This window comes from Marmota marmota, unplaced genomic scaffold (assembly GCF_001458135.2).
Source record: "Marmota marmota marmota unplaced genomic scaffold, marMar, whole genome shotgun sequence".
Lineage (NCBI taxonomy): Eukaryota > Metazoa > Chordata > Mammalia > Rodentia > Sciuridae > Marmota > Marmota marmota.
Genome location: NW_026000142.1, coordinates 27962687 through 27990669, shown reverse-complemented (window position 1 = coordinate 27990669; position 27983 = coordinate 27962687). Strand labels below are relative to the sequence as shown.

At 41.1% G+C, this 27983-nt stretch overlaps 1 protein-coding gene across 5 annotated transcripts in view; it reads left to right on the top strand.

Annotated features, from left to right (window-relative positions):
• The window catches only part of Magi2 (membrane associated guanylate kinase, WW and PDZ domain containing 2), a 1275072-nt gene that overhangs the window by 1244731 nt on the left and 2358 nt on the right, over nucleotides 1–27983 (top strand). For 2 of the 5 annotated variants that reach the window (XM_048786215.1, XM_048786214.1), the window contains one exon: nucleotides 27702–27983. This exon is cut by the window's right edge and continues 2358 nt beyond it. In XM_048786215.1, coding sequence (XP_048642172.1) covers nucleotides 27702–27983 — 282 coding nt within the window. The remainder of the gene's footprint in view (nucleotides 1–27701) is intronic. The other 3 variants (XM_048786217.1, XM_048786216.1, XM_048786218.1) reach the window with 2 other exon arrangements.

The window sequence follows — 27983 nt, the reverse complement described above, 5'->3', positions numbered from 1 at the left end:
ATATACAGTTTATTTTTATTGTCCCTGCCATTTTCTTGAGTTTGTTTTTAAACAGCACTAACAATATTTCTCAGAAAGAGGGCTATGTACAATCTCCTAACACACTTCTTTGACAGTTTAAAAAAAAATCATGGGTCTTCTCCAGTAGCCCAGAACTTGCCTGCATCTGTGTGTTTTATTTCTTTGGGGAAGGGCAATTAGTCAAAAGGAAACCCAAGCCCATGACACTTCTGACATTACTATGGCTTTCTTCTGAAGTGTTATGGGCCATAAGAGCTTTCCAGACATTTCTCTGAGAATAAATGCCAGGCAGGCTTCATTTGCCAATAGCAGAACTGACCTATGGCACACTAAACAGTGACTTATCTGCAGAATCAAAGCAGGCTGATGTTCAGGTGCGAATTCACCTTTGCCAGGAGACTGCTGGCTTCTGGTTCAGAGAAATTGCTGGGAAAAGCAGAGTTTTGTGGTCTGTTCCTGTTAACTTGATGTGAAAGTGCTCCAATTTGGGAATGCAGAAAAGCCCATGTTAACTAAGCTATCACCCTAGTAACGGTGCCTTAGCCTGTAAACCTGTGCTGTTGAATTAAGGCCTTATTTTCAGGCAGAGTGAGAACTGGATGAGGCAGGTCTCTGAGAATCCTTTAAATCACATTAAAACAGATCAGGCCCATGACAGGATGATCTCCTCCTCACAGCTAAGAAATAACACAATACGAATTTCTGACCACCCTAACCTACAAACCTGATGAAGAACGAACTGCCTCCTTCTAATCATTCAACAATATTCCTAGCTGCACTTCATTTGCCTTTGGGAATCTTCCACTGTTGTGTGGTTGCTATCTAGAGCAGACATCCCCCAGCAGACATCCCCCAGCTGTGTCTTGTCTCTCCAAAGCACCTTGACTGAGCTGAAGGTATGCATTCACATTAACTTGCACTTAAACAGCCATCCTCTCTTTTTAGTAATATTGACTTAATTTGAAGATCCTATGGTGTGGACAAAATGAGTCACACTGATGATCAGTAACATTGGTCTAAAACCATCAGGCAATTTAAGTGAGAGCCCTAAGGTTCTGAGCCCTAAGGTTTATAGCTAAGGGTAATAACTATTTGAGGGCAAAAATTGAAGATGAAAATGTGTTATACAAACACAGCTGTAGCACTTAATAAATATGTAATAGCTAGCAAAGTGAGTTGAGGAAATTTTCTTTAGCTGGGAAAAATAGAGGATTTGGACATCTTCTACCTGATGAATCCCCTCTGTTGTGAAAGATTTATGGACCTTTTACATAAGTATCATACAGCTTTCATTATCAGTCCCAATGTAGTAAATGGTATTTGAAAAGAGAAATAGTGACATACTTCATAGGCCAAGGGACCATAAGATCATAGTGAGCATTGTCATTGCCAAGAGCACAAATGTGTGGAAAATTACAGATATAAATTATAAAGTACATCAGTGTTCAATGAGACCCTGAATACTTGGAGTTCTCATCTTCCCCTTCTGAACTAAATAGGAAAACATTGAGACCTCCTTCTAATATCTTAAAAGAAGCATTGCATCGATGCTTTTGCTCTGCCAGGTGTATTAGAGGACATCACCTGGCAGACTGGCAAGTCTTATGCTTGGATATGATGGGTTTTGTTTATCAAGTTCAAATAGATCCTCTCCCCACCCACATCCACTCCTGAGGGTAGAGAAAGGTTAAAAGTTGTCATGTGCTCTACCATAGCCACTAAAACATCATGGAATTGCAATTCTGTCTGTGACTATTTGTTATAGGCAGAGCAGATTACAGGAGGAAATACAGAGCCCTTGGCCATGATTTATGATAGAAGAACAGCTCAGAGAGGAATGTGGTCAAGACGAGCAGCTGAGCAGTGCAGCTGAAGTCAGCCCAGGCATGAGCACTAAGTGAAATATCTAGAAGGAAAAAAATCTTCATCCATGGGCCTCGGCCCTCCATATCCTGAGCCAAGGAAGAATTAAGCTCCTCTCACCCCTCATCTGTGCACTTGTTTTCAATTTGCAAGGACCATTTCCAGAGGAAGCACTTTATTGACCACACTAGTAATGGCAGTGGTAATTATGAGACTCCTTCTCTTTTTATCATTTCCTGTCCTTTAAATAAAGGCAGCACAAAAGTCTGAAGGTGAGAGGAAAGAATACATTTAAATTAAATTTGAAGTCTTTTTTTTTTTAATTCCCCAGCTTTCCTTATGAATATAAGGAGTATTGGAGACTCCCCAGAATGCCTTAAAGCCAAGAACAGAAATCAATACAACTATTTATGTTTCTGTTTCATCCACAAGCGAATGGACACCCTGGGACAAACCACTCACCACACTCAAAAACAATAGGAAGTAAAAACCCGGTTTACATAAATATGAGGTTAGAAAGGATAAATATTATAAGAAGAAAAAACTGGAGGAAATTAAGTTTTTAATACTCTTTTTTTTTCCTTCTGGGTAGTGAAAAATACTAGAAGATAATACACTTTTATATATTACCCAAATTATTAATATATTAATATATATTATTTTATATATTATAAATATACTAATACAAGTCTTTAATAAATCACTTTGGTGAAAAGTAAAAAATATTTTTAATGAAAACTGAGAATAAGGAAGAAGGTAAGAGAGTGACTCCAGCTGACAAGTCTCATCCTGATCATCATAGTAGAGTCGGGCATGTATGAAAATACTGAGTATGTGCACAGGGACTTTACCCCCAACCTAATATGCCCTGCCTGTAGAAGATACTCAGTGAGGATATTATAATATCCCTTTGGTTACCTGCTTTATTGCACCTGGGTGAAGCTCTCTCTTGAAGCAATTCTTTTCTCTAGTCAACAACATTTGGGTACAAGGCACGCACCTTGGCAGAGTGAAAAGAAAGACAAAGCAAGCCACAGCTGTTATCTAGTAAACAAGACCAAGTTGATCCTATCGATAAGTAGATATCGGCAACTTGTGCTCAGAAGGCATGTGCAAATTTCGTCTCAGTGCAAGCTTACCAAGAAAGATTTCAGGAATGTCGAGGATTGGAGCTATGAACAACAGACAGAGTTTCAGGAGGCAGAGAGGGATGCAGCAATCCAGTCAAGTGAGGGTTTGGGGGTTAAGGCAAGAGAAGTAATTTGACTTGAAGGTAAGATGTCTGCCAGAGAAACAGTGGGAGGGGTTCAGTTGTGCCTGGGCCATATCATCAAGGCAGGGGTTGGGGGCAATCAGAACAGCCAGATGAGAGAGGAGCATCTGGGCATGGAGGTAGCAATGACAACCATCTCAATCACTGCATGGCTGCAGAGGAGCAGAAACAAGGGCTTCCACTGGATGGGAGTGGAAAGGCAGGCAGAGACACAAGGCACTGCCAGTTACCTGATTCAGGGGAAATGGAGGGAACAACCTTCAGGGTTAGTCCCTGAGTGAGTGACTAGAGGAGGAAAGAGATGAATGAGTCAAGATGGCAGCAGGCATGAGGCAAATAACAAGGTCATCACCAGAAAATCCAAGAAGATGCAGCAGCCCTCAGAAGGCAACACGCTGCTCTGCAGAATATAGACTGGTGCAATTCCAGGCTGGCTCACCGGGTTACAGTCCTGTTCATTTTCTCCTCCCTGGGCAGTTCCATGCCTGAGCTTCCCCAGACAGTGGAGCTAGGAAAGAAGATTACACTGTCCCTCCCATTTTAATAGCATCCCCAACAGAATCTATTATATGTGGATAATTTAATCATCCTGCCCCATGTTGTTCCCAATACACACAGGTCACATTACAGAGCCTGTGGTCCTCTGTAAAAAGTGCCTATTCTCTGACTGGTCAATATCAAAACCTTCCCATCCTGTTGATGTGGGTTTCTCCTGTATATTATATAGATCTATAAAAAATTGCCTAGTTACCTAGTGATGCAAAATGTCCTTAAGCTACTTTATATTGTCAATTAATTTATTGAATATCATAAACCAACATGCAATATGTGACTTTTAAATTATTTACTCCATATATGTTTTCATTAAGGAAGAGCATTTTTATTAGCATATTTATGATTCCATCTCAAAACTTAATATGGCTTAATTCTATTAATAAAAACTAATTTAAAAGTCATTATCTTTCTTAATTACAGCTTTTGATTTAATTCTTTCCTGCTCTGCAAATAAGGTGGCAATAGCTGTTATTCTGTTGGTCCATAGCTAACTATATTCTTTTTACTGCTATCATAAATTACTTGGTGGGGAAGTTGTTTAAAACCAACAGCCACAGAGCTCCTGATGTGACCCCATACTTGGCCACAGCTCAGTTTGTCATCTGCTCTGTGCAGATATTTAGCCTCAAGTAAAGCTATTAGGTAATTCTGTGTTGTGATCACAATCTTCAGCTCATGTTAAAAGCAATTCAAAGTAGAAAGTCAGTAGCCTCACCTACAGTGCCCCAGGTGATCTCAGCAGCCTCTTCCTTGGGCCTGATACTAGGCTCATTACTATTCCTGGTCCTTTTAGGTCCCAGAGAATATGAGATGCCTTCTGTTGATATGAAGTTCCTAGTTGCTCAGTTTCTCAACTGTGTGTTCATCATTCAGGTTCTGTAGATGCAAGGCTGCCAGGTCTGGAACACCAGAGGCCATCAGGTTCTTGACCTTGGCATTGACAGGAAGGATACAACACTGCTGAGTGTTCAATAGAGCAAGTGTACCAAGGTCAGGGAAGCACTAAGGAAGAGAGAGTGGAAATGAGATGTCACAACTCTCATCCAGATTGTTGGTCCCCTGGGATAGCCTGCAAAGCACCCCAAATATAACAGTAGAGGTTTGCCTGAAAAGAAAGCATAATGGGAAATACAGGAGGTCTGTGGCTCACCCACAAAAGAGCATGCCCAGACCTTGGTAGTTAATAAACATGTTGCCATAGTCACCAAATATTTCCCATTACAGGAAAAGGCAGCTTGTTTTAAGAGTTAAGCCAGAGTACGTCAATTATAGAAAAACTGAACTTTGATCCAGCTCTAGTTTCCAGCTAGGGAAGGTGTTGAGCCAGAAAAGAAAAGAAGAAACAAAACAAAATGCAGTGGCCAGAGATGAGCCAATTATGCAGCTCCAAGGAAACAGCTGAGTGTTTCCCTCACACTGTTGCATATGGAAAGTTTGAAGAAATCAGCTTGTGGCACTGCTACAGCTCCTTTCAAGAACAAACCTCAAACTGGTCTGTACCTTAAAGGAAGTTGGTCCAAGCAATGATAGAGCAGGAAGGGCAAGTGACCTTGAGCAGTCAAATCATTTCTAATTCATTATATGCTTATTCATTTTAAAATTAAGGTTCTTTTATTTGCTTCTATGCTCTTTGCTAAGAGAACTGCACATAGCTTAAATGATATTGGAGTTTGACTCTGACTTGGATGAGTGTTCAGGTAGCAGATGAAGGCAAAGAGGGCATATCACACGTACACATATAACCATAAAATTGTTGACTGGAACTGAGAAGGCTCATGAAAACACCACACTGTTCAAATACATTCACTCAAACGTATATTGCTAAAGAGCTTTTCTGTATCTTTATATCACTCACTATACAACTCCATAATGATTTGCATCATATTTATTTTCTTTGCCCTTCTCCCTTCCCTAGAATATAAGCTCTACCAGGTCAGAAAAAGAAGATTCCAAATTCATTGCCATATTCCCAATGGCTTGCACATTGCTCTGCATTGAGGATATGAATAGACCCCTCAGTGTTTGATTGAATAGAGAGATGAAAGAATGAAGAAATTAAAGAAGGAACACCAACCCAGAGCATGCAGTCGTTGCTGTCCTGTGTGCCTAGGTCTCTTAATTTAGATCTACCCTTCAGCATTTGAAAGAGACATTCCAGGTGAAATCTCTTGAGTCCTAAATTTCCATTCACATCTGGCCTTTGTTCCTACTTTAGCAAAAGATGACACCAAGGTCTTTTGAATGGTCACCTTGACTTTGCCATGAATTCATCGATTATCTCTCAGTGGGAGTCCCTGTGTGTCAACTGCTCTCCATACACAAAGTATGTTAGCTCTATAATGGCACTGACCTTGCCTTATTGACCACTGTAGCCCAAGGTCCCCCATGTCATAGTCACCCCCCAAAATATTTGTCAAGTGAGAGAAAGAATTAGAGATTTCCTCACCTATTGCGGTGCCATCCAGTCTTCCATACTGCTGTGATGAAAAGCTATACATTTACTGCATTAAGACTGAAAATGGTTCCCTAGTGCTCAGCAAAAGGAAACCCTGGAGTCTGAGGATATGTTAATAACATTGGGGGTGGTTCTCCCACCTCTGTCATTCTGTTCTTGGAATGCAGTGACAGCAATGGACCTGTCTTCTTCATGAGGATGTCCGAGGAAGAAAAGGCCTTTTCTCTAGTCCTGCACACACATCTGCTTGTGAACGTGTGCACGCACACACGCACACAGACTATACCCACTTAAAGCAGCAATATTTCCACTTAGAAATAATTGATGACAAACTTACAAAGAGAAAGAATGCCCTTGGAACTCTGGATCCTGTAAAGGGAACATTAATAGTGCTGTAAATTTCGGGAAGAGAAATCACATTATTTTAATGAATGTTTCTCATAAAATAATGGAATAAAGATGTCCTCTTCATAATAGAAGTACAAGTTCTGACAAAAATTACCCCTTTTTTCCACTTACCTTTAATCAAGCTACCCTGGGAAGATGAAAGAATAAAGAGAATGAGCTTGAACTTGAAAAGAGATAAGATTTATACCCAAGTAATTGGCCTGATCCATTCATCGTCGCTATTCCTTTTGCATTTGCTTTTAGTTAGGGTTTGGAAAAAGAAATTAAACTTAGTAAAACTATAATAATTATATCAAAAATGCATTCAGTCTCAGTTTTTAAGGTTTTGAGACTTAAATTTAAACCTCTTAAGATTTATAAATATTTCCTCTCGGCACAGAGTGGATTCCTGTGTCCTAGGGAAAGACATTGCCAAAAATAAAGAGCAAGGCTGGTAGGTCTTCACTCATTACTAAGCAGACAACAATGTGAAAAGCTGACCGTGAAGATATTGGCCACGCAGCCGTTAAAATTCCTTTGACTTGCTTGATTCGTTCAAGCTTAAATGCTAAAAAGAGGAAGACACTGACAGGCCATCCTCTGGGACGCTCTGAATCCAGAATCCAGCTTTGTCAGTTATTTCAAGTGGATATAAATGGAGATTCTGACCAATCTTTTCCACCCCCAGAGGTCAAGAGAGCAGCTGAACTTCTAAAAATTCATCACTAAGTTCCCGGTAAAACTTTCTATTGACCTTTAAAGCTGATGTGAAACTCCAAAGAACAAATTTACCTTGTAGAGTTTTCCCACCCAACACTCCACCTGCCACACACAGACACAACAGGATCACTTAGTTCACCTGGGATGTAATCAAGAGCCTTTGATATTCATTTCAGTTATTAAAATGTAGCTCCCAAAATTATATTTCTGAGTTAAGACTTTTCTTGTCAAGTGATATAGGTAATAAAAATAACAACTTACTCTACATTTGTATAATGCTTCTAAGTATTTCTTAAAAGAGAACTTTTTTTAAGAAGGCAAGGGTTGTCGTAAACGTTAACAGTTACAAAAATTGAGTCCCAGAGAGATTAAGTGGTTTTCCCAAGGTCTCATACCTTAAGACAATGTACTTAAACCCATCTTCTGACCTCCCAGAGATGATGTTCTTTCCACAGCATTGTGCCCTGTTAGCCTGGCTGACAAGATTTACTCAGCTTGCTTAAGGGATGCCGGTACATCCCAGCACATTAAATACATTGATGTATTGATAAAGCCCTGAGTCTTGGGGATCTGGCAATTGTGTCAGATGGCTGCATTTGGCATCTCCAGATACCCTCAGTTCTGTTAATTCTGAATCTGGCTAAAGCTGACTCTTCTGGACTTCAGGCAATTTCACTCAGTCTGAGGCCTTCAGAAGGCCTCCAGGGAACTGGGTCATTTTTTGTCAACCAATAACAATAGCACTTATTTCATTTTCCATTTTATTTTGTTGACTATGTGCCAGATACTCGAGCTAACTGATGCCTTAAGTTATTGGGCTCATTTGTACCTCACAACTCATAGAGGTGGGCCCTATAATCACTTCTATTTTACTAAGAAGAAAACCATCACTTAGGGAGTTTTGGGTGACCTGCTCCATTAGGGAACATGATCAGGACAGGCATCTGTACAATTTGACTCCAAAGCCCAAATTTTAAACCCTGTATGACAACAACCCAGGAATTCAACACCTTCCTGATCAGCCTGTAACTCCCCAGAAATGCCCCCAAATTCAACCACACTCTGAGCCATTACAGAGATTACTGTCCTACAAGCAGTAACCAACCCCCATTGGCTCAGGCCTGTAATGTTTGCCAGAATTGAAAAGAGCTGCCATTTCAGCATTTTAAAGCTATCCCATTGTTTCTCTGTGGGTAATTGATTAAATATGTAAGGATAGCCAAAGAACATTCTCTTCCATCATTTGGGAACTAGTACAAAGGCCTTATGATTCCGGTTCTTTGGGGTCAACAGCCAAACACTTCAAAGACCTTCTTATACTAACAGGGGAAGAAAGAAAGCAAATTACTGTCTGAGATCAGAAGAAGCAATTCAGGGCCCCTGTCTTCTATACTCACAGATACTTTGAGTGTCCATTCTAATGAAATCATCCTTAGACCTTTGAAAATAGCGAGTGGTAAAGGGAACAGACCCCTGCTTAGGCCTTCCTTTTCAATAGGCTTCAGGTGCAGGTGTGTGGTCTGGGAAGGAGCCTCACAGGGGCTCCATTCCCTCCTCCGCTTCCCCCAGATAGCAACCTCACTTGTAGGTTAGGATTTTGTGAGGTTTGGAGTAGGGTGGGGGGGAGCAGGAAAGCTCATTTAAGTAAGACCCCTTAAATGAACTACTCAGAGGGAAAGCAAGCCATGGTAGGTTCTGACCTCCGCCATTCGCCATTTGCGGTGCTGATTTCCCAAGCAGTTAAGAGCCTTAATTAGCAAGCTGACTGGAGGCTACAAAGCTCCCAGCCTCAAGAATTTCCTATTAAGTCTCTTGGTTAATGCCATCTATCTTGAAAGCATCCTTCCTATGTTGTGTGATCTAAGTCATCCTCCCCCAGGGAACCCTTCTGCTTCAGCAGAAGAAGCTTTCACCATCCTCCTGCCCTGAGCCAATGTCCAGCGCGGATCCAGCGTCCTGGGAGGATTTTTCTTTCCACGGTGGCTCACATGGAGGCACACAGCTTCAAATGAGAAGCAAATGTGGACTGTGATACTAAAAAAGGAGCCAAGTTACCTTTCTATCTTCCCCCACCAACACCACCTGATCATTCAAAAAGTGGCTAACAGAGGCATGAAATGCAGCACAGGAGGACAGTCATCTTTTGCCCAGAAGCTGACTGTCCCCCACCTCGTGTACAATGGCAGCAACAGGCATACACTGGCTGAGGCTCCTTGAGAACTGTCTAGTAGCCTTGGGTAGATAGGTTACTAAAAGACCTCTCAGAGGACTGACACTTCCCAAATCCGCCTATCAGCAGTGGAGTCTCATTCCCTGCGAGTCACCAATCATTCCTGAGTCTAATCATGAAGCAGAGAATAATGGAAAAGTAAGCCTAAAGAGCATTTAGACTTCTCAGGTGAGAAGGATGATTGACTCCTATTACCTGTTATTAAGTGCTGTGGCCATAGCTGTTGCTAAGGCAGCAGGCCTTCACCCTGCCTGCACACGGGAATGGCCTGCCATGCTCTATAAAGTAGGGACAAGGGCTCCACTGGATGGGTGGATGGTCCTAGTGTAGCTCTAAGGGATTCCCCAATGCACCAGGGCTGAGACCCACAGCTCTGCGTCTACTACCAGTGCAGGCTGAGAAGGATCCTCTTATTCCCAGATCTAGAGCCACCTTTTTCTTTCTTTTTTTTTGGTACCAAGGATTGAACTCAGGGACACTCAACCACTGAGCCACATTCCCAGCCCTATTTTGTAAATTTTGTATTTTATTTAGAGAGAGGGAATCACTGAATTACTTAGCACCTCACTTTTGCTGAGGCTGGCTTTGAACTCGCGATCCTCCTGCCTCAGCCTCCCCAGCAGCTGGGATTACGGGCATACACCACCACGCCTGGAGCCACCCTTTGAACCCCTGTGGACTGACCTTGCTAAACCAGGAAAATGTGATGGGGGCTGGAGAGCGAGAGGCTGTGGTGCGGCTGAAAGCCACCAGGGGCGCTCGACCTTCCTCTGGCCTCAGACTCCTCTCATTTCCTGCTCTAAGCAGATATGCCTTAAACGCCTGCTTAAGTAGTACAAGGTGATCCAAAGGACGTCATTATCCTCTCAGCACTTTCCTTTGGAAAATACATATAAAAATAGTCCCCATCCACAAGCACCAGAGGGGTACCACAAGATGTCTCTTCACTGCTCTGGCAAGGGCAGTCCATTTGCTCGAATTATTATTGCTGATAATGACTTCCCTGTTCAAGTCTAGCGGCTGTATGAGAACAGTTGCATGCGTGCTAGAAGCTGCCCTCTGAATGACTCTACCCACACATTAATGTGAGGATTAATCTCTCAACCTGCAGAATGCTATTAGCAGGTCGCTATGGGGTTCATCTCTCAAAACCACATACGTAGAAGGCAGGTTTCAGGTGGCAGCTATGCGGTCAGGCCCCACCGCTGAGGGTAAGGCAGAAGAATTAGCAGCTGCTTAATTACTCATCCGCTGGGGCCGACAGACTTCAAGACTGAGGCTGAAGGAAGGAAGTCTATTGCCCTGGAAGAACCCGCCCCATTTTTCAAGCAATTTCTCCAGTTCATTTGTTTGCAGCACCTTTAAATTCCTCTGGCATAATCACCTTACCCTTTGTCAACACAAAGTGATTGTTTAAACGACTCAGTGAGATCATGCCACAGGCGACTATTTCCATTTATTATGATTTATTGCCTGTTTAGCACCAAAGTGCCAGGCACATTCGACAGAAGACCAGAGTTGAAAATGGTTTTTCTTTCTGCTCTGGAGGCCCACAGAATAACAACCACCTGCTCAAAGTGAAGGAAAGATTATCCACACTGATGAGGATCAGTGACTAAGTTCATCTTGGGAAGGAGGATTAATTTTCCAGATGAGAAACAAGAAGACTTTTTCAATGCTATTGGTCCTCCTATTGACCTAGGGCCCTGGAAAAGTAAGTTGATTAAAGAGAGGGAATTCCTGTTTTTTTCACCAGGTCAGGAAGAGATTTGTCATGGATAAATCCCCTTGAAGGCAGGAATCTGGTACTATCTTTGGTCCCCTGCAGCAAGCCCACACTGGCATTTTGAAGCACCAAATAAATGCTTATTTAATTGATAACTCAAGCTTGAGAGATCACATCACTTACTTTTCCTATCACAAATCACATCTACAACTTATAGAATGGAGATTTTTGTTTGTTTCACGTTTTAACTCAGCTTTTCAGAAGAGACCACATCTTTCTAATCCTTCTGATTGTTGCCGTAAATGAGAGGAAGAGCTAGGGCCTTGCCCAAGTGTCAGAACCAGCTGAAAAACATCTCAGGAATATGTTCTAGACAGGCTCCAAGTTGTTCTTTATGACAATAGTCAATTCACTAACCTACTTTTTAAAAAAATCCTATAAATGAATATTAAATACCAAGTAGAATAATTTGTAAAAGTTAAGAAACACCAGACCTTCTCTCCAGTCACAACTGAGAGTCAAGAGATGGTTTCTGTCCATCCTGAGTGAGATTCTGAATGGCTTCTTGGTGTTAACTCTGCCAGTTACACAGCAGGAGTTATGCTTAGTTAAAATGCCCACTAACTGAAGCAACAGACTCTCTTTTAGATTTTTGATACAAAAATTGGCCAGTGACAGACAGAATCTCTCATTCTTTGTGGAACTATCACTCACTTCATCACCCTTGGCTCCCTGGCCAAAGCTGTTCTGTCTTTCCTCAACTTCAGTTAAACTGCCTCCTACAGTTCACAAGATGATTTCCAATGCTACATTGTGAATCTTTTAAAATACAACTAGCTTCTCAAACTTCGGTAGCTATGTGAATTCCTGGGGAGCTTGTTAAAATGTAGATTGACTCAGTGGGTCCAGATGAAGTTGAGAAGGCTGAAATTCTGCAGATCCATCAAGCTCCAGGGTAATGCCAGTCCTGAGGTGACCCTTTGAGAATTAAGATTTTTAGAAATGCATATAAATTGTTTTTATAGCATGCATAATACTCTTTAAATTATTTGCATTTAACAATACAGTACTATAATAAAATTTAACTAAAGAGTTTTTATAACATCAAGGTTATCTTATATGAATAAGGATACAGATACATATCCTGAGATATATACACATATTCAGATAGGACAGGTCTTTCCATATTTCTCTAAATTATTAAGTTTGTTCCATTTTCAAGAAAGGAGAATGAGCACTCTCTGATTCATTCATTCTTCATTCAATTAACGTTTATTGAACACTTAGTAAGTGCCACCATGTTAGGGGCTGAAATTACAGCAATGGACAGGGACTAAAGTTCCAGCACTGAACAAGACACATTGTGGTCCCTTGCAGATAGATATCTACATTCTAGTAAAGGGAGACACATTTACCAAAAAAAAAGAGTAAACACTTAAATTATAGCCAATGTTGTGAAAGAAACAAAGGAGGAAACAAAACAGGGGTGGAAATAAAGCCACTTTGGATAAAGTGGGAAGAGGGCTTCTCTGAGGAGCTGACACCAAAGGTCCAGGCTCTGTACTAAGAGTCCACGCATGCAGTCAGGCGGTGTGTTTCCAAATGTGCACACAGCCCAGGAACCAATTCTTGCTTCTTCAGAGAAGGCATTGAATACCAAAAGGGGACCTCTCCATGGCAGGCCATCCACACAACCCCTGTGCCCTCAGCTACCATTGTCACTACCTGTCAGCTACTACTCAGCTACCTTTCCCAAGCCATCCCATGGCTCTCTGCCTGTCTGCATTCCTCATTTGAGGTGCTGATACATTAGGGTCTTGGTACATGTTCACACACAAATCGGTAAAAATTCAAGGCCCTCATAAATTATCATCTGCAAAGACAGTCAGATAGTTTCTGATATTTCTTTCCAGTTCAATTTTATTGCTGAAGAAATGGCTCCATAAACAATCTTATCTTTGGCTAAAATGAAATTAAACCTGCTTGAAATAGGCCACTATATATGAGTCCTAAAATCTACAGAAAATGATGCCAGTCACTTTTTTTCTAGGAAGACCTGGGACTGTCTGCAGAAATAAAAATTCATAAGCAGGTTTTATTAGACCCTAGCCAAAAGTCTCCTTTGTAAGGCCAGGCAAACTCACCACTTCTCCCACCCCCACTGCCCTTGACCTACCTGGCTCCAGGCCATTTCTGTCTTCAGCTAGTCTCTAATGTAGTCCAACCCTGGATCCTGTCATTTCCCTCTCTTCCCACCTGTATTCATCCCGTCCCATAGACCCCAACCCCAACCTTGGGAAATGTGATCTGAACACAGATGCTGGCTCCAAATAGTGTTACCTTTTGTCCTTTGTTACCAAAGCAGGGAAGATAGAGGGGCTTTCACAACCCCATGGGAAGGAGGTAAAGTTTTCCTATATCATCATCAGGAAAGGAAAGAGGCAAAAATCAGGAGCTTGCAGCTGGAATGAAGGACACAGCCGCCTCTGGGCCCTAAGTTTAGAATCCCCAGCTAGGCCATGCACAGCCAGGGCCTCCACCTGCCGAAGGGCCTTGTTTGCAGCAGCCCCTGCTTTCCTTTATGATAGTACCTTGTGTGGATGCTGTGTTGGCCGTGGTTCCTGCACAGGTGGGTTATCAAGCTGGCAGATCTACCAGAATCTCCAACTGTTCATCTGTCCCTAGAGCCATTGCTATGCTCATAGCATCTTCTGCAGAATATTGAGGAAAAAAAAATGACAGACTCACACCTCTCCTTTTGCTTTTTATGAAACCTTTAAGCAAAAGTTACCCAATGACTGCAGAGGGTAAAAGGGACACTCCCTGGATGAACCACTTAACTTTTATGAGCCTCTGTTTCCTCCTCTGTGTAATAAAGATTAAAAAAAACTCATAGGTTTGCTGTGAAATTTAAATGACAGGATGCATGCAGAGCACTTGGCATGAAGAATAAATGCCCAATGAATGTCAGTTGGTTTTTACCATGATCATTTGTTTTTACAAGTGCTTACTATGTGCCAAAAATGTGTTCGATGCTCATTTAACTTTATAAAAGTGTGCATAATTTTAATTTTCATGAAAGAGATCTTTAAGGTGGATATTTTATCAGTCTCAGAGAAGTAATTTCCCCCAAACCACACAAGTGGTTAATAATAATGCTAAGATCTAGATCTACACTGCCTCAACTCTAGATTTCAAGTCTCTTCCGTGTCTGTGGTGTTCATGAATACTGATATTACAAAACAAGCTGTTAAGAGAATCCACTCAGTAGCTGATCTACCTCAGGCTGCTATTAGCAAGAACTTGGATGACCTAACTTAAAACCCAAGCACACACACAGCCCAATACCTGATTTTTTTAAAATGCTTTGAATTGTGAGACTTCATAGTCATATCTACTACAGTGAATTCTTACTGGTTTTAAAGCAAAATTTAATCAACACAGATATACTGGGCAATATTTTTGGTAGGCATTACTGACAATACAAGGAAGATTTAAAACACAGTTTCTATCTTCAACGAACTTATAATTTAATGGCAAAAGAAAGACATAAAAGGTGAATTAACACGTGAATCAAGGCAAAAACTGAAGTTAAAAAAAAAAACCATGATGAGATGTCAAAAAAGAAGATGTATTTCAGGATTCAGAATGGGCTGAAGAGGGGAAGCTAGTAGCAAGACAGCGAACCAGGATGATGCCGTAATCATCTAAGGTTAAGGTGATGAGGGTCAAGGTCAGCCTTGGAACAGTGGGGTGAAGCCCATGGACATTCTGAAATAAATGCAGAGGGAATTTAATGAAAGACTAAAGAGATTAAGAGAAAGGAGGATGTTAACGAAGGTTTCAAAATGTCCTCACTGGGGAGATCTGAACCTGCTTGTCCTCCAATCTGTATTCCCAATCTCAGTCACAGACACCAACATCCTGTCACACAACTCCTGAGAGCCACTCAGGACCCCTCACTCACCCTCCCCGACCTTCACACATCTAGTCCTGTTGTTCTTCCTTCTGCACATCTTCTGTAACTGATCTTTCCTGCCTTGTCCCTGTTTCTTCTCATCTCTCCCCTGCACAGCAGAGCAGCCTGCAGCTGTGACTCCTGCCCCAGTGTCATATCCCCATCTTTGTCCCTCACTCTGTCCTCCATGCCAGTGACATAACACATGTCTTTGAAGACCAGGCAAAACCCACACAATAGACCCACCAGTCCTGTGTGTGTCCTACAATCAAGAAAACTCTCTGTGGCTTCATTTCCTGTCACTCCACACCTCATCTTATCCGTCCATGACCCCCTATTCAGAGTCCCTTCATATTCTGTGCACAGAGCTTGAACAAATGAATGAGCGAAGGTATGAATGTAGGCAAGTCAAGACTGCATAGCTGTTGTGAAAAAATAATAATACATTTCTTAAAATAATGAAAAGCTTAATTTGGGTATATAAAAATGAGATATTTGGTTTTATCTCTTTTGAAAGCAGGCAAGATCTGGACATGCTCCAAAATAGAAGAACCACTTGAAAGAAAGGCTAATTATTAAAGAAATAGGAGATGATTTTCCTGCTAATAATAAAAATTATAATCAACCTAGTCCTCACTTGAAGTTATTTCCTCAGTGAGACCTCCCTGAATTCCTAAATGAGATTAGCTCCCCAATAAATACTTCTGTGGCTACCTTTTTTTATTTTATTTTTTGATAGATGAGATTTGATATCATTTGTTCTGTGTCTCCCTCCTGGAGTAAGCTCCGTAAGAGCAAGGACTTCTCTTCTATTATGCCAAATTCCCAACCCTTAATATAGTGCCTGGGACAGAGTAGATATTCAATATTAATTAACCACAAGATTAATCGTATTTCTCTACCCTAAGAGTTATTATCCTTCTGCTTGCCAACACCAATAAAGTAAAAGGAAATTCCATTTGTTGATAAAAGCATCTAAAACAAAACAAGGCTCTGATTGAAGCAACACACATTAAGTAAGTTCTAATTTAAGTATAATTTAATTGTCAATAACAGTAAATTAACTTACCTGTTTAGATAAAAAGGACGGATCACCCTTATCACTCTCCTGCTTGAAAGCCTCCTGGTGTCCCCATTGTCTTCAGAGAGAAGTTCTCACTCCTTAGTGACAACCTGCCTCCCAAGACTCCTTTGCCATCACTACCAAGTGCCCCTCCCCATTTCCACATCAACCTCCCCCCCCCCAACGCCCTGGACCTCTGCACTTGCTGACTCCACTTTCTGGAATACTCTTCCCTACTCTGCATCAGTGGAACTGTTAATCTCCCTTCAAACACAAACTAAAACTTTCCTTAAGTCCTATTCACAAAACAATCTCTTCTCTTCCTGTCTACTCCTCAGGCACTCTGGCTGACCCCCATAAATCTAGAAATCCAAAGTAGTACAGTCTGATTTCCTTGAAGGCACTAATTGTGTCTTGTTCATCTTTACCTCTCTAGTGCCTTGCACAAGCCTGTGTAAAAACCACTACACTTTCTAGTGAATGAGTATAAAAGAAATCCCTGGGCTCTCTTTCCTCGTACCCCATATGCAATCCATCAGTGGGTCAAATTCAGCCTGTCTTCAAAAACACCTCCTGCATCCAACCTCTTCTCACCACCCTGCTCCAAGTCCAAGCACTATCATTTCTTGCCCAAACTACCACAAAAGTCTCTTGACTGACTGGGTTTTGTGATTCCACCTACAGTCCATTCTGTACACAGCAGCTTGTTGGTCTTTCTGCTAAGAACCATCTAGTGGTTTCTGTCACACTCAGAACACAATTCAAACTCCTTATAAAAGCCCCAAGTGGTCTCATGCTTCCCCTCTTCTGCTTTGGGTGCCTCCCTCTGCCAACCCCTGTCTCGTTAAGGTCTTTCTGCCTAGAGTGTTCATGGTCCAAGTGATCAACCACCTACTCCTCCTTCGGGTCCCTGCCAAGCACCCCATAGTTCATCTCCTAAACGTTATCTTTCCTCATTACACTGACTCACGTCACACTTTCTATTGTTACCTATTTCAGCCTCTTCCACTATGATAGTAAGCCTCATGAAGACAGAAATAGTGCTTGTTTCATAGTGCAAAGACAAAAAGTAGATGCTCAATTTGTTGAATCTCAAAAAGAAAATGAATAGAGCAGCTAGGTACTGGACCAACAGAGAGAGAGGCGGGCAGTGGAGGACAAAGAGAAGAAAGACAAAAAATAAAGCTAGGTACAGAACAGAATTGGGATATCACCTATTACACACCATGTGGGGCTTTACCCTAGAAGTGAATTAATGTTATGTCTGAGTCCTGTCTGTGAATGATTTACAGAGGAGATGAGAGGCTCCTGAGGAAGACTGTGATTAAGTAACTCCAGAAGCTGGTGCCTAGAGCATCCTCTGAGGGCTGGGGTGTAGCTCAGTGGTGGAGTGCTTGTCCTGCATGCATGATACCCTGGGTTCAATCCCAGCCCTGTGTGAATATCCTCTGAGCAACTGACTTTCATTTCTTCCATCTTTAGCAAGATGTGGCTATCATCAGTTTCCATCATTTTTCCCAGGAGATAGGTACCTCTGACTGATGATTCTCATCCCTTAGTTAGGCTCTCTGCCACATCAGACAGGGCTATATTTCTGTGATGAAGAGCATGATTCTGTAAAAGCTTTAAGATTAAAGGTGCCTTCTACAGATTAAAGTAAAACCTCTTTAATTCCGATTATTCTAACTCTGTGAACTCAGAATTCATTATCGGTTTCATTGGGCTGAGGCTTATCTTGGTCCAATGGTGAGGGACGCAGAGGGAGGCTACCAAACAAAGTAGTGATGGGAACATTATTTGCAAAAGGTGTAACCAATGTTAAAAGACTTCTTCAGCCATGCTTAAAAACACTTTATCAGCACCATTAATTTTCCCCCATTTTTTTAAATCAAGGTTTAATTCACATACAGTAAAATCAAAATATAGAACAGACCCTAACCTATTAGCATTCTCTCATTCTCTGTTGTGGTTAAACCCCCTCCCACACTCAGCTTCTGGAAACCACTAGTTAGTTTTCTGTTCCTTTCATTTGCCTACTTGAGACTGTCATATAGATGGAATCACTAGAACGTCACCTTTTGAATCAGGCTTCCTTCACTAGCATAATGTATCTGAGATTCATCGCCATTGCTGAGTGCATGTCATTTGTTTCATTTCGGAGCTGAGTACTATTGTACTCAGAGTGTTTATGCATTTGGCAGTAGATAGACATTTCAGGGGTTTCCAGTTAGGGGTGATAATAAAGTCACTATGAAACTTCACATACAGGTTTTTGTATGAGGATAAATTTTGATCTTACTCAGGAAGGCAACTCAGAGTGGCATGGCTGGGTTGGTTGGAAACTAAATGTTTTAACTTTTTAAGAAACTGCCAGACTGTTTTGTAAAGAAACTGTTCGTTTCCAACAGCTACTGTGAGAGGTTTAGTTGCTCCATATTCTTGCCAGTTGTTTTCATTCGTGCTATTGTTGCTGTTTAAGTTAGCCATAATCGGAAGGCTGTAGTGACTTCACCCCATAGTTTTAATTTTCATTTTTCTACTAATGAAATTAATAAGAACATCTTTTTATGTGCTTATTCACCAGCACTATATCATTTTGGTAAAGTATCCCTTCAAATCTTTCACCCATTTTAAAATTTGAACTGAAACAACTTCATAGCTGGTGTATGTATAAACATATAAATATACACAATAAATATACCTTATTTTGTCTGACAAAGAAGTAGAGCAGGAGTTATTCCATGTTATGGATGAGAAATTGAGGCTGAAAATGTTTGTCCAACTTGCCTGCGTTCACACCAAGTGGGAGAATTAAATAGAAGCCTCCCAGTTCACACTCTCTCCACAAGAGACAAGTAGGACAGATCTCAACCCCGTAGGGCTGTGAACTGACAAGAGGGGGCTGCACAGGACTGAGTGGCCCCTCACCCTCCCCACACACAAAGTCCTGGAAAGGTGAAGCTTGTCATTACTGGCTGTGGGAACACGCTGTGTGAGCACATTTGCTACTGCCTGTACCCCCACCCCCAGTCCAACTCCCAGCTACTAACACTTAGAAAATAATCTCTTAAGCAAATCTTCCCTGACTTCTTCCTTTTCTACCACCTAAGTAGAGATTTCTGCATTTGAACAAACTTTGAGAGATAATCCTTCTTCATGCAGTGGTTTTCAAACTAGGGCTGGCAAAGGGTAGGGAGGGAGAATGAATGCAGAAACCTTAGCTTCAAACCACCACCACCACCACCACTACCACCATCAGTCAAAGCAGCATCATTTTTTATCTGATTTTACATATTGGCTTATCACTGATAAATTTATTTGAAAAAGAAGGTGTGTTGATTTCCGAAAGTTTGAAAACCACTACTTTGGAGCCTTTCTTTAATTTGAGGGTAAGAAGGCCTCCAAGCCCCCTTCAAACATTTAAATCATCCTTATAATAAATTAACCAGCAAATTTCTTATATATCCTACAATGCAAATATTTTACTAATTTGAACTGATCCCTAGACAACCCCACATCCCCAGACCAATTGAAATCACTAAGAGTTTCCTAACCTGTGCTAAGACACACCTCTGAGTTTGCTAAAACTTGCCACAGGATATTGATTCCCCTTAACCCTGAGGGCATTGAGGAAGGGTTGTCTTCAGAACCTGCTCTTTTTAAGTGAATTCCAGTGTTTATCTATGAATTGTCCTTTCCTATTTGTGAACTGATATGAAAAAGTTGGAAAGCCTTGGATTAGAATCCTGGTGATTTGGGCATAGACTCTGGAATTAGGTAGTCAGTTATCCTGATTCACACTTACTGGTTAAATGGTCTTGTAAAATTGCCTTAGATTCCTAATCTGTGAAATGAGGATAATAGCACCTTGGTTCTTAGAACTGTTGTGAGAAGTACAAGGTAATATACATGATACCACACATAGCACAGTACTTGTACACTTGAAGCACTCAGGAAATAGTCCATTAATGGCCCAATATAACGCTGAGACTGGCCCCTTCAGCCACAGATGAGCTAAAACATGCCACATATTTCACAACACTCCTTAGATTATGCTTCAGAATGCGGGTAAATGTGAAGCTTCAATAAGCAAATATGGTCACTATTTTTAAAGTTACTAATGTTTGTAAAACCTCATTTACATCTCCCTGGTAATAAAGGTGAAACATATACATGTTTAAAGACCATTAACAATGTCTCCAGACTAGAAACAACACTTCAAAAAGAGCAGAAATATAGGAAAATAGTTAATTTCCAAAATATTTTAGATGCACATTTTTCTTGTTTATATTTTATTACAAAAAGCAATCACTTTAGTGATGGTTGAACAGACCCAAATGCCTCATTATGATTTGGACACAATCCTTTAACAGGTTTTTCTATTGAATACCAAATGACTTCACATTACTGTCCTTTGATCTACCTTAATCATTTATATATTTACTAATAATATTTCAAATTAGAAAAAAATAGACTCCAATACATCCTCATTATTATTCACTAACCCCAGGCAACAGTAGGTTTTAGCAGGAAAAGTTTATATAGTAAGAAGTAACACCAAATTCATGGATCTCTTTGCAGAATAATTTTACTTACTTAGCAGAAAAAGTACACAGGTCTCAAACTGATTCCGTGTTTCCAACATCTAATAGGAGTATTTTCAACTCAATCCTGGTTCAAGGAGTGACTTTGAGAGAAATATTTTTAAAATATTAGGTATTATCCCTGCCCATAAAAATTTCTAATCTTAGTGTTCTTTGATTCATCCTCATATTTCCAGTTTTTTCACAAATCAGTACTTGACTATAGTGATAGTCCTTCTGTGTCTAAGGTTCAAACACAAATAGCTTTTATCTATTGTTATTAGAAATAACAATAGATCTGCTTCTGACCATCACCATAGATGGAAGGTTCTGTTGCATCACCCCAGAAGAAGAGATGAGCCCTCATTTCTCAGTTGGAATAGCAGAATCAAGGCTATTCTGGTGACAGTGCTCCTGCTAATTTTGTAGAGCATCATCCAATTCTAAAGGTCATTTAACAGCCCTGCCAGCTAAGTGGTCTTGAGCATGTTACTAGAGCCCTGTGTCTCAGCAGCCTCCTCGGTAAAGCCTGTCAGTTTGCATGTTTTAATGTGAGTTAATACATTTCAAGGGCTTAGAAGAGTGTCAGGCCCTGGCAAGTGCCTCATTCATATTGGTATCACTATCGTAGTACTAACAGCAATGAATTATTATCTTCCTGAGCATCCAAATCCAAAATGCACGTATTTGGTTCGTCCTGGGTTCAAGCCCTGTACCAAAAGGAGGAAAGCAATATAGGAATTTTTATTCAGGGATTGGAGGACAATCCAGCCAACTGGAAGCCCTGAGTCTATTGATGAAGTATAGGGCAGATGACAGGCCTTCTTTCCCCTGCCACAGTCTCTGGCTCCCTCTAAGGGTTTCTGCCTTATTCAGCACAGGATCAAAATAACTCTCCCTTGATTTGAGTTATGCTTTCCTCCTCTGTACATTTTTTCCCCCCAGAGATTACAGCCATCTGGAAAAACCAATAATATAGATACTTATTTACTGCAACAAGCAGTATATTCCTAGCAGGTCAGCTATCTGGTTACTGTCACTTGGGTTATATTTTAAAAACTAAACAAGCTGTTGAATCATAGTTCCTGTATATCAGGATTTTTATCTCAGCATATGAAGTGAAAGGAGTACATTTTCCTTTTCAATATTTCTGGGCTCCTGCAAGATAATTTAAGAGACCATACATCTTTTAACTCAAAAATAATTGTGTGTGCATAATCTGTGTGCATTTATACTAAGAACATATACTTCTGTATTAATCAGTCTATGTTCTAGGACAGCCACAATCTTGGTAGAAATGGTATTAGAAAGGGCAAGAAGCTTGTTCCTCATTTAGGAGAAGGATTTGCTTCTCTCACAATGGAACATACAGTATTTAAGGTCCATCTTACCCATAGGGTGGTAAGAACATTCCTTAGCATTTTGGGTAAATAATCCTCAGGGATGAAGCTCCTTTAAGCAAAGCCATTATATCCTTACAGTTGATGAGACTAACAAGGGAAAAAAATCATCAGTGGAAATTCAGGGGATTCCAACTATATATCATTGGAAATGGAGGCTCTCTGCCGCTGGCTTCCTCCTTCCACACTTCCCCCAACATTCAGTCTTCTCCCCTCCCATTTCAAATATGCATTACCATTTCACAACCATCCTCCCCTCTCAAGAATGATAAAAGTCACAGACACAACTCTGCTTTTGACACACTATAATTTAAATAAAAATTGCTTGCCCTGAAGTGTTTCCTCAAGTAGGCATTTGGTTTCAGGTCTGCCAATTCCATTTGGGGAGTAGATTTATTCACTCATCAAATATTCATCGAGCACTTATTTTTGTGTCAAGCACTATCCTGGTTATTAAGCACACCATGATAAACAAGACCAATGTGGTCATTGCCCTCAGGAAGTTTATAACTGGCATTTGAAACTGATGTTAATCAAATAAACAAACAAATGCACAATTACAAGCTATGTTTATGAGGAAATAAAGACAGGATACCGTTGAGGAGGATAGAGTACCTTCCACAGATTGGAATTCTCTAGGATGACATTCAAGAGTCCAAAAATGAAAGAAACCCAGCACACAAGTAGTTGGGAGGAGAGACTTCCATAACAGAGGACACAACAGTGACATCCCTGAAAAGAACATAATACAGTGTGGTGGAGAATAGGGCATGAATGGAGATGGAGGTGGGAAGGAGACACAAGCCAAATCATGTAGGCTTCTGTAGGCTATGTGAATAATTTTGGATTTTAATCCAAGAGCAGTGGGAATCTACTGAAAATCTTAAGCAAGGAATGGCATAATCTAACTTATGTCTCAGAGATTGTGGCAGATGCTATAGGGAGACTCACTGCAGAAGGACAAGGGTGGAAAGAAGGAAAAGAGGGGTTACTGTGGTAGCCCATGTGAGAAAGGACAGCTTGGCAGGCCAACCCCTGGAGTGGGTTAACTACACAGGTTGTCCTGTGGAGGACGCATGGTTCGTAGTACATTGCACTGCTCTTTTCTGAACAGTACTGAACTTCAGTTTTGAAATTTTGTCTTCATTAATCTCCTCGAGGGTTTATGAAAGATAGCCTTCTTTGATCTGTGATAGTCTTGAGCATCCCACCCTGTCACATCCTTCCACAGACTGCCCTGTAGCTTGAACTATAGTGGTGAAAATTTAAGCGAACATAAGTTAATAAAATCTACTACGTTTGAAGATAATACTAATAAGATTTGTAGGTATATTATACAGGTGAGGTAAAGGAGAGCAAGGAATTGAGGATAATGCCAAGTGGTGACTGTACCACTTACTGAGATGAGGAAATGAGGGAGAATGAAGAACAGGCTTGGAGAGGAAATATTTCTATTTTGGATTTGTCACAACAAAGATGTCAATCAGGTAGAGCCATCAGGAAGGTGGACGGAAACACCAGCATAGAGCTGGTAGCATAAAGCTCAGCAGAAACATTTGGTAGTACCGTTGTATAAAAGCTACACAAATAGCTGAGAACCCCTCAGATGATCTGTGGAAGAAAAAAATTAGCCAAGATCAAATCCTGAGGAGGTCCGGGAAAAGAAGAAGAGACGGGAAAGTGAGAAAGAATTACCAGAAAGGTCGGATGAAGAGCAGGAGAATGGAGTCTCATGAAAGCAAAGGGTCCAATTTGGTTCTAGAAGTATTGATTGTGTGAAAATGTGGCAAGTGAAAGGATGAATACAGAGAGGCATCTTCTGGGTTTGACAACAAGAAGTTTCACTGTTGTAGGTGGAAGAGGACAGGCTGAGGTAGCCAGTTTGGAATGAAAAGCTTTTTCCTTCTGGTTTCAGCCAGTGAACCTGGGACGTTGTTTGGATGAGGGAGCTGCAGAAATCCCAGCAGGCCAGATGTGTCAGTTGCTTTCTTTCTAGAATGCATCTCTGTGATTTCTAATTTTAATTAGGACATTTCAGACAGGAAAGACTATAGAGCACATCATGTTTGATCACTACTTTGTAAATGAGCATGATCACATGCTTTAGCCAGTGCCCAAGTTCAAGAAAGAAAGAAAAGAAGAAGGGAGAGGAGAAAGAAAGAAGGGAATAAAGAAAGCAAAAACATTGTCCAAAGGAATCAGAACTAAATGTAATTCTTCTGTCTATAGTGTGTCAAGATTTCATGAAAACTAGAATTTGAAATGTTAGAGAAGTCTCTTCCTATCCACACTTCATGTCACCTTGAGGTAGGGATAGGACCAGTTGGGTAAAGAGGCTGCCTGCCTCTTGGTGCTTTATGGAGCTTTGCAGGTTCATGTCTGTAAGGACACCACATGTTTAGAGAGGAAATATTTAGAATTGAACTGGAGAGTTCCTTTGCACAAAAAATGGAAAATATGAAACCACACATATATGTCCACTTTGAAATCATTTTTACTTTATGATAAAATTTTAATTTCTGATTAATATTCTTAATAGGCAGGGGCTTAGAACATTTTAACTTTTAATTTCTCCCACTTAATATTTAATGATCTATAAACAAACTCTTGGGAGATCTTTTTATAATAAGAGAAATCCCTTTGTATTTTTAAATAGAGAATCACTTAAGGAAGGCAAGAATAGAAGGAAAGAGAAGAGAGTCTCCCCTTATCTCAGAAGTAATCTGAGGCCATCTGATGGCCATTTACATGTGTGGCTCAACATTTTTCATATTCCTGGACAGGAACTCTCCAGTTCAATACCAGACACATGGTAGGTAAGATGTTCTGGAATAAAAGCTAAGTATTCTGTTCAGTGATGGTACTTAGCTATTGTTGGTTAGCAGTGGCCACTGAGCATGTTCATTTCACAAGTTTGGATCCTATTTGCAAGGTAACAACTTGGGACAGTTTTCTCAGTAAGTGAAAAGAGTAAAGAAGCCCAAATTTTACTCCTGGGTGGCCTATTTTGTAATCTTGGTCAAGTTACTTAACCTCTCTCTGCTTCAATTCCTCCTTCAGGAAATGGTGTGAATAATGTCAGCCTTCTCCCTATGTCTCAGAAGTAATTTAAGGCCAGCTAATTGACTCTACCATATGTGATATAATGGTGGGGAAAAGATCTATTACAATGTGAAATATCATTACTCTGGTTCAAGTCAGAGACTACCCTTGCACACACTATCCTATAGTTAGGCCTCTGAAGCCTACTTTTAACTACCCCACCCTTGGTACCAGGAATTGAACCTAGGGGTGCTTTACAACCACATGAACCACAGCCCCATTCCATTTTATCTTTTGAGATAGGGTCTTGCTAAGTTGCTTATGTCCTCACTAAGTTGCTGAAGCTAGACTTGAATTTGTGATCCTCCTGCTTCAGGCTCCTGAGCCACTTGGATTACAGGGATGTGCCACCATACCTGGCCCACTTTTAACTCTTTAAAGCAAAATCTTCCTATGTGGGTGAAGTTACCACTATCATTGATTTTAAACTCTACTGCAGCCCAAAGGAGCCAGTCCCATGTTCATTGAACATTTTTGCATTGGTTGCAGATTATTCTTTGAGGTAACCAGGAATATCTGAAGTATAGCAAAATCACTTCTGGGAATCATAGCACATGGGAATAACTGACCTATTGCACTTATCCAAAACCTCACCTCCAAATCTGCTAGTTCCACAGAAGCCAGTTCCAAGGCAGCTTCCACAGGAGCCCAAACCCTAAGTGGGCAGCCACTGTAGCACAGAGGAAAAATATGGCTCAACTATGTGAAAATAGTCATCATAACCCTCCAGTTGCAAGTATTTCTCCTTTAGGAAGTATACATCTCATATCCATGAGGTTGGACATTTTAGCCCCATCTTATAAAGGAAGAAATTGAGGCTCAGAGAGATCCAGTGGTTGGCCCAAAATCACATTATTGGTAAATAAATGCCAGAGGTATGATTAGATTCCAGGTCTTCTGATGCTTTCCTAAGATTTTTTGCTTAGCATGTGAAAATGATAATGGACATCAATCTATGGAAAGAAGGAAGATAACACTGTGCCTAAAATATTCAAATTGCACATCAAAAGAGCGAGGTTTTTTAATAGTTGATTTGATATTCTAAGGGTAGCCAGAATTATTGGAAAAATAAGCCCCACTGCCCTCCTCCTCTGCTCATCTCTTTATAGGTCAATATCAAAGGTACCATATAAGAAGCTTCAACTTAAAGTAAACCCTTGACTTTCACAGACTGTATATTCATGGAACTTGAATCATATACACTGAGACTGGTGTGTGGGGCTGAATCTTCCAGCTAGTAAGGGATGCTCACCAGCCACCTAGAATTCAATTATGAATGTGGTTTTTTTTTTTTTTTTTTTTGGTTCGCCACCCATGACCCTATATCAATTCCTCAGAGAAAAAATTACAGTTTAGAATGGTATTACAAAGTTTGAGGATTTCCAAAGTCAGGAGACATATTTATCACAAATATCAAGGGTTCACTGCATTGAATTGTCCTGCTTCAATTTTGCTTTAGTGGGCAGAATCTCAAGGATAATGTTGTTGCTCATGGCAGTAACTAACTCATCTTGGATTTCTAACACATCTGTCCTTCTACTTGGCTTCTGACCAGTGGTTGCTTTAAAAAAAAAAAAAAGTCACTTTTCATTTTTATCATTCTGCTTTATATGTGTCTTGATGTTGTAAATTGTCTTAAATCCTTTTTGGAAATGGTTTACATCCTAAATAAATGCTGAAACTAGGCTTCCTAGAAAGAACCATTTATTATTTAGTCTGGAGGCCTTCCATGTTAGAACTACAAAAAGAATTAAGGACAATGATTTTTTAAAAGGCAAAATAACCATGAGAGTTTTTAGGTGAATTTATTCAAATTCTGAGATTATCTGGCAGTAGCTAAGGATTATGCTTTGAGTGACACCTAATGGTTGAGAAAGTCACTCTCCCCAACCACTTCAAACTACCCAGAACAAGTTTTCCTTAAACCTTGGCTGCCTTCTTCAGAACTGCCTTGGTAATTGTTAAAAATATAGAGAGATGTAGGCCTCTTACTGCTGGGATCTCCCAGCCTGTCCCTGGGAAATCCATCCAGAGTAATTCCAATGTTTACTTCAGTCTGAGAACCATTGATTCAAGAGCTGCCAAGTCAATGTGCCCAAAGCACTGTCAGGCCTGATGGAACCTCAGGAAGTTAGAGGGCCTAGGCGAAGGGTAGACCTCCCTGGTCTACCAAAGAGCGCGGGCAGAGTAAGAGAAAGCACAAAATCTCCCTGGGCGCGGGCACTGCCCTCCTGGCAGTGAGGGTGGGGGTAGCCTGGGGCCTTGAAAGCAGTCCCCCGGGGCTGCCTGCCTTTGTCCCCGGGTGGTCGCGGGAGTGTCGGACCTGCGCTGCGGACGGCCTAACGCCTGTTCTTCGTGTCCACAGACGAACCCAACTCCTGGAGTTCTCCCGCTGCCGCCTCCCCAGGTCTGCCGGAAGTAGGCGTCTCCCTCGAAGACATCCTCTCTCCATTCTCTCCATCGCATCCAGCCCCACCCTCCGACCCTTCCCACCAGATAAGCCCAGACCCGACTTGGGATATCAAAAGGGAACACGACGTTAGGAAACCAAAGGAGCTTTCAGCCGGCGGCCAGAAGAAGCAGCGCCTCGGAGAGCAGAGAGAGCGCTCGGCGAGTCCGCAGAGGGCCGCGCGGCCGAGGCTCGAGG